The sequence below is a fragment of the Marmota monax genome, unplaced genomic scaffold, assembly GCF_021218885.2.
Source record: "Marmota monax isolate L192 unplaced genomic scaffold, Marmota_monax_Labrador192_F-V1.1 WCK01_AAM20220418_F8-fsc00001, whole genome shotgun sequence".
NCBI lineage: Eukaryota > Metazoa > Chordata > Mammalia > Rodentia > Sciuridae > Marmota > Marmota monax.
Genome location: NW_026693777.1, coordinates 16,397,012 through 16,404,808, shown reverse-complemented (window position 1 = coordinate 16,404,808; position 7,797 = coordinate 16,397,012). Strand labels below are relative to the sequence as shown.

The window sequence follows — 7,797 nt, the reverse complement described above, 5'->3', positions numbered from 1 at the left end:
CTTCTGGTTCTATCTATGTTACTGCAAATAATGTCTTTATATATCAGGGATTGAACCCCAGGGTGCTTAAACATTGAGCCACACCCCCAGCCCTTCTATATTTTTTATTTATAGAGATGGGATCTTGCTAAGTTGCATAGGGTCTTGTTAAATTGTTGAGACTGGCTTTGAACTTGCAATCTCCCGTTTCAATCTCCTGAGCTGCTGGGATTACAGGCATATGCCACCACACCCTGCAAGATATCATTCTTTTATGGCTAAAAATATTTCATTGTGGTGTGTGTGTGTGTGTGTGTGTGTGTGTGTGTGTGATATTTTTCTTATCCATTCATCTGTTGCTGGACACTTTGGTTAATTCATTATCTTGGATATTATGAGTAATCTGCAATAAACATGAAAGGGCAGGTATCTCTTTGATATAATTCCTTTAGATATATACCCAGTAGTGGGATTACCAGATCAGATAATAGTTATATTTTTAGTTATCTTCATACATTTTTCAATAATGATGTACTAATTTATATTTCCACCAGCAGTGTTTAAGAGTTTTCCCTCCTCCACATCCTCACTAGCCCTTTTGCTATTTTGAGGATAGGCTTTCTAACTGGGCTGAGGTGATCACTGTTTTTTTTTTTTTTATTTCCTTATTGATTAGTGACATTAAGCTTAAAAAAAATACACTCATTAGCCATATGTATTATTTTTGAGAAATTTCTACTCAAATCTTTGGCCCATTTTAGTAGAATATTTTTTGTGTTAAGTTCTTTGAGTTCATTATATATTCTGGATGTTATGACTTGGACCCTTATTGTCCCCGCAAAAGCTTATGTGTTAATGTGGGAATGTTCAGAGGTGAAATGATTAGATTAGCTCTGAAACCTCATTAATGGATTAATCAATTGGATGGACTAATAATTTGAATGGATTACTGGGTAGTAACTGTAGGTAGGTAGTACATGGCTGGAGTAAGTCACTGTGGGCATGCCCTTGGACTATATGTCCCTGGCTCCTCTCTTGCTCTCTTTGCTTCCTGGCTTCCAAGAGTTGAGCAGCATTCCTGTGCCATACGCTATGCCATGAGGTTCTGCATAACCTCAGGCCCAAAGCAATGGAGTCAGCTGATCATGAACTGAGACCTCTGAAATTGTATGCCCCAAATATACTTTTTCTATTAATAAGTTGTTTCTGTCAGGTATTTTGGTCACAGTGATGAAAAGATGCTAACCCATTGGATATTAATCTCTTTTCAGATGAATAGTTTGCAAATACTTTCACCCACTCTATAGGTTTTTTAAAACTCTATTGATTGTTTTCCTTAATCTGATGTTCATCACAATATGGCAAATCTCCAAGACTGAGTGATCAATTGATAGACAACTGAAAATGCAGAAATCAAATATTAAACATGGTTATCATTGAATGGATAAAACTACAGTGATTTTACTTTTCCTAATTCTTTTTTTTTATTTGTAGGAAAAAAACAGTTTTGTACATGGGATGAAACAATATAAATTCAAAACTTACAGATAAGGGTTAGCTCTATCACTCATCTCTTTAAAAAGTTTATATGAACATCCAGTCAAAACCAACAGGGTATCTCCTTTGAAATGTCATCTATACGGATTTCCGAGTAGACCACGGGACTGTATACCATCTTGGAATGTCCTCAGAAGGCTCTGTCATTGAACAGGTAACAGAGTTAAAAACCCCAGAGTCCTTTCTTTCAAATGGAAGAGGGAAAGACAGGGACAGAAGAAACTATTCAAACTTCATCTTCTTTCCTTGTGGCTTGTGGTCTCCTCCTCCCCCTCTGCCTCCTCGGAAGCCTCCTCGCCCTCCAAAGCCTCCCCGGCCTCTGCCGCCGAATCCACCTCTGCCTCCTCGGCCACCACCTCGGCCTCCAAAGCCTCCTCTGCCTCCACCATGACCCCCAAAGCCACCTTCCCCTTTAGGCTTGGCCCAGTCCAAGGTAACTTTGTTTCCATCAATTTCACCATCTTCCATGGCCTCTTTGGCAGCTTCGGCAGCTTTGGCATCTTCTTCACTGTTGAAGTCTACAAAACCAAACCCTTTGGAGGATCCAGTTTCTCGGTCAGTGACTATCCTTGCACGAACAGAACCGTCAAATGATTCTTTTAAGGTTTCTTTGGTGGTATCTTCAGACAGGCCTTTGACAAACAGAGTTTTTGATGGCTGGCTTCTTGCATCAGGTGATCCCCTGGGTCCTTGCAACTCCAGCCTGATTGCTCTCCCCTCAATTTCCCTTTTATTACAGGAATTTAAAGCTTCTTTTGCATCTTCAAACGAAGCAAACTCTATAAATGCATACCCTTTAGATTTGCCATTTTGGTTCTGGGGCACTTTGATAAAAGTTGCCTTCTCAAATACTTCCTGAAGAGTTTCTTCTGTTGCATTGTAAGAAAGGTTGCTTAAAACCAGAGTTTTTGATTCACCACTCCAATTGTTATTCTTTCCACCTCTGTAGTCTTGATTTTGACCTTTCTCTCCAGTGTAGTAGAGGGATACAGATCGACCATCAATTTCTGTTCCCTGCTTTTCTTCAAAGGTTTTCTCTGCATCAGCTTCTGTCTTAAATTCAATATAAGCAATCCCTTTACTCTTCCCATCCTTGCTGACTAATCTGATCTCCATGGCGTCTTCAAACACTTCTTTTAATTCATCCTGAGTGACTTTGTAGGGGAGGTTTTTGGCCAAAAGTGTTCTTGCATCTCGGTCTTTCTTACTGTCTTTTCCTTTGGGTTTCTCTAGTTTAATTTCATTGCCAAAAAGTTTTAAACCAGTGAGTTCCAAGGCTTTTTCCAGATCTTCAGCAGATTCAAAATCCACATAGCCAAACTTCCTAGTTGTTCCAATTCTGACATCCACAGCAGCCAGATCATTTTTCGCAAAAAGTTCACTGATACCAATTTTTAGTTCAAGGGCATATTTGTTAGAATTCAGGTTTCCAACGACGAGATTAAAAGATGTAGTTGGTTCTGCGCCTTCTACTTTCTGTTTCTTTGCTTCAGGGGCTGCCTTCTGTTTGGCCATTTCCTTCTTTCGTTTTCTGGGTGCTTCTTTGACAGGCTCTTCTTCCTCCTCCTCCTCCTCTTCCTCATCCTCTTCATCATCATCTTCATCCTCCTCGTCCTCATCCTCATCATCTTCATCCTCCTCCTCCTCTTCCTCGTCCTCCTCAGCCATGCCCTTGTGCTTCACTGGTTCAGCTTTTGGAGCAGCTTTCTTTCCTTTGGCTGGTGTGATCTCCATAGGTTCTTCTTCTTCAGAGTCATCTTCCTCCTCGTCATCCTCATCATCATCCTCTTCATCATCCTCCTCTGAGGCAGCAGCTGCTGCTTTCATGACTTCTGGTTCAAATTCATCCTCTTCCTCGTCATCTTCATCCTCCTCATCGTCTTCATCCTCCTCACTGTCACCCTCCTCCTCCTCATCACTGTCTTCCTTCTTGGCATTCTTGCCATTTTTTGCCCCCTTGGCCGGGGCAACAGCTCCTTCTTACCAGGGGCTGCTGCCAATGCTTTGCAAGGAGTGGCTCCCTTCTTGCCAGATGCTGCAACTGCTTTGGCTGGTTTAACTGTCTTCTTGGCTGGAATGGCTGCTGCCTTTTTGCCTGAGGTGACAGCTGCTTTCTTGGCAGGTGAGGCAACTGCCTTTTTTGTCAGGGAAACCACCACCTTCTTTACTGGTGCTGTGGTAGCCGCCTTCTTGCCTTTTTTCTGAGGGACGACAACCTCTTCTCCACTGCTGTCATCTTCTTCATCTGAAGATTCCTCATCTTCACTATCTTCTTCTACCTCCTTTGGGGGAGGAGCCATTTTCTTAGGGTCACCTTGATTTTTACCGGCCTTTGCGAGCTTCACCATGATGGCGGGTTATGACGGCGGAGTGTGTGGCGGGCGAGTGGCGCAGATAAACCTAGAGGAACTGAAGCAACGTCGATGGCGGCCCTCCCGTACAGAAGATGCCGGAGCACGTACCCCTAGCTGCCAGCTACAGCTAGAGACTGAGGCGAAAGGTTTCCTAATTCTTTAGTTTTTGCACATTGTCATATTACTATAATTAATATAATTAAAATTAGCATATTTAGTTTTTGCACATTGTCATATTACTACAATTAAAATTAGCATATAATGTAAAATAAATTAAAATAACATAGGTTTTTTTTTTTTTGTACCAGGGATTAAACACAGGGGTACTTGCTCAACCACTGAGCCACATCCCCAGTTCTATTTTGTATTTTATAAGAAACAGGGTCTCACTGAGTTACCTAGTGCCTCCCCTTTGCTGAGGCTTGCTTTGAATTCACGATCCTCCTGCCTCAGCCTCCCAAGCTGCTGGGATTATAGGCATGCACCACCATGACCAGCTAAAATAGCACAGTTTTGATGAATAAGAAAACTAGAGAATCTCCTAAAGGATGCATTAGTCATAATCTGATAACTGTTATAACACACAGCCTCAAAATTTCAGTGGTTTTACCCAATGAAAGTTTATTTCTTCCTCACATACAGTTAAAATGAGTATCTCAGATGATTTGGCAGTGCTCCTTCAATGAGAGTCAAGGACTCAGATTATTTCCATCTTTTGGCTTCTCCATCTTCAATATATGACTTCCAAAGTTGCTGTGTTGTTGTTTTTGTTGTTTTTTAATCTCCATTTTTGTTGCATCAAATGGCAAAATGAGCATAAAAGATTTTAAATGGAAGGACATTGAATGGGAAGACTTTATAGGATAAAATCAATACAGCATTAATTAAATAATCAATCCCATACATCAGCTTAATCCACATTCTAGCAACCACAATTCACATAGCAGTTTCTGCCACCAAAGACATAAATGAAAAACTTGAACCAATGACAGGTATGGCATGTTCCTAGGATGTTTCATGATTTTATGGCTACTTGATAAAGTTATTTTAAAAGTTATTTAGAAGGAAAAATATTGGTGAAAACAATATTTTCAAAAGAAAATGCTAATAATGAATAAGTGCATGAAGGGGGAACTTCAGAATCATGTGAGGATACATTGAAAGTTCACATAATGAAATCACAATGAAACTCATATCAAAAATTGACATACACACACTTGCTCAGAAAATGGAGTTCAGAAAGTGACATAATTTATGAAGTAGAAGTTGCTTTGAGTTGTAGAAGTATGCTTTTTTCTCCCCTCCAGGACCAATTAGCAAAAACTTGCACCTAGTTCTCACTGCCATTCCTTTTATTTGACAATAAGGAAGAAGCACTTGCTTCAACCTGGGAGAAGCATGTTGTATGACCTGATCTGAGCAGTGGCTGTACAGGCACTTGCCCATGTAAACATCCATGTACACTTAAGATCTGTTCACTTTATGTAAAGTATACCTCAAACCAAAGCATTAAAAACAGAAAAAGAAGGAGGACCTTTGGACATTTATAGCAGAGGAATCGGAGTAAGCCTGGTAATCAAGGAAGACTTTTCTGAGGAAATAACATGTGAGCTGAAATCTGAAGGATGAATTGAGAGAAGCAGACAGAGGGGGATAGCAGACCATGCTGGATGCAAGGCCCAGCAAGTATAAAGATCCCGGAGTGAGAAAGGCATTTGATATTGCCTTTAAACACTTTTATGGAGTTGCCTTGACATTTAGATTTTTGTTATCCACCCAATAGATATTAGTTTTGCTTATATTGTAAGGTATGGGTGTAATTTTATTTCATTTTCTTCATACAGATTATCAATTGTCTCAGTATCATTTATCAAAAAAAAATTATACTTTTTCCATTAACCTACTATGCTAAATTTGAGTGTTTGTGTGGGCCTTTTTCCAGGCTTGTTAGACTACTTGTTTACATCTTCATCAACAGTAGCACACCACCCTTAATTACAAAAGGTTCCCAGAGACTCTTCTAGCCTAGTAGGAATTCCTCTCATCTTGAGTTATTTTTTTCTTTTTCTCAAGAGTGTCTTGACTATTCTTGCATCTTTGTTCTTTTTTTTAGACATTTTAGAATTATCTTTAATGTCAACAAGCCATTGGTTAGGATTTTATTAGGAATTACATTAAATAATAAGTTTGGGAGAGAATTGGTATCTTTACAATATTGGCTTCTGACCCATGAACATGGTCTCTCTCTTATTTAGATAACAAATTCATTAAAGATTGATGATTTTCTCATTGAAGGTCTTGGGTGCCTTTTGTTGGCTTTTTCTAAATTTTTATATTCCTATAAATATTATTTGTACTGTTTCTTTTTGCCATATAAAAATACAATTATTTTATGTATTGTTTATCTAACAGAATTTTTATCTTGTTAAACGCTCTTAACCCAAAAAAATAAGTTATTTTGTATTTTCTACAAAGAAAATGATGTCATTTGTAAATTAGGCAGTTTTATTTATTTCCCACCCTTATTCATTTTATGGTCTTTATTCTTTAATTTGCTAATCAGTAAATTCTAACAGCTGATTTTCAAATGTTGATAAAACACTGCATTACTGTAATAAATTCAATTGAGTTAAAATATACTATCTTTTTCTTCATTGCTAAAATTCAGCATGCTAATATTTTGCTTACAGTTTTAAAATACATGTTCATTATTGCAAGTGACACTTTTCTTTCTCGTATTCTCCTTCTTAGGTTTAAGTATCATGATTAGAACATTCTCTTGAAATAAGTTGAGAGTGTTTTCCTTTTTAAACATTTCTGGAAGAGTTTGTGTATGATTGGAATGATCTATTTCTTGATAGGTAGGTAATTATCTTACAAAGCCATCGAAGCTTATTTTCTCTTTAGCTATTTAATTTTTATAAGAGTTTTAACTACTTATTCAAATTTTAACTGAAATTTCCCTTAAGATTAATTGTAGATTCACAAGTAGTTATAGAAAATAATATAGAAAGATACCATATAGCCTTTACCTAATAGAGAAAATAGTTTCCCCAAGAGAAAAAGTATAATTATTGGGTTGTACAGTGGTTGCACATTTAATTTTTAAAGAAATTGCCAAACTGTCTACCAGAATAGCTTCACCACTTAAATTTCCATCTGCAACATATGAATGATTCCAATTCTCTGTATCCTTACCAGTACTTGTTGTGTCACTTTTTTTTTTTAATTTTGCCATACTAATAGGTACATAGTGGTATCTTATTGTGGCTTTTATTTGCATTCCCTGATGGCTGAAATGTTGAACATCTTTTTATGTGTTTATTTGAAATATATTTATCCTCTTCAATTAATGTTTCTTCATATCTTTCATCTATTTTCTGATTGGACTGTTTGACATTTTTTTCTTTTTAGTTTTGAGAGTACTTTATATCTTCTAGATACTAGTTCTTGATGGATATGTGGTTTGTGAATATTGTCTCCCAGTCTATAACTTGTCTTTTCATACTCTTCATATGGTCTTTGGTAGAGCAAAATTTTAAATTTTAATTGAGGTATTTTAGAGATCATGCTTTTGGTGTGAAGTATAGTAACCCTTTGCCTGGCCCTAAATGCAAAACTAACTTGCTGAGAGTGTTTATCATGAATGTGTGTTGGATTTTGTCATTACTTTTCTGGTCAACTGATACGATCACATAAATTTTGTTCTTTATTCTGATGATGTGGGGGATTACATTTATTACTTTCAAATGTTGATCTAACCTTGAGTGTTTGGAATAAATCCCACTTGTTTATAATTACTATTATACATTTGGGGAATTTATTTATTAATAGTTTGTAGAAGGTTTTTGTATGTACATTTTGGAGAGATGTCTGTACTTTTCTCATTTTGTGTTTGGTTTTGGTC

General features: G+C 37.4%; 1 protein-coding gene across 1 annotated transcript; it reads right to left on the bottom strand.

Annotated features, from left to right (window-relative positions):
• Positions 1-1,546: 1,546 nt before the first annotated feature.
• LOC124104357 (nucleolin-like) lies at positions 1,547-4,046 on the bottom strand. The gene is given in 2 exon segments (XM_046461249.2): positions 1,547-3,515; positions 3,518-4,046. Coding segments are annotated over 2 exon segments (2,124 nt in total). The 5' UTR covers positions 3,885-4,046; the 3' UTR covers positions 1,547-1,758.
• Between the last annotated feature and the right edge of the window lie 3,751 nt (positions 4,047-7,797).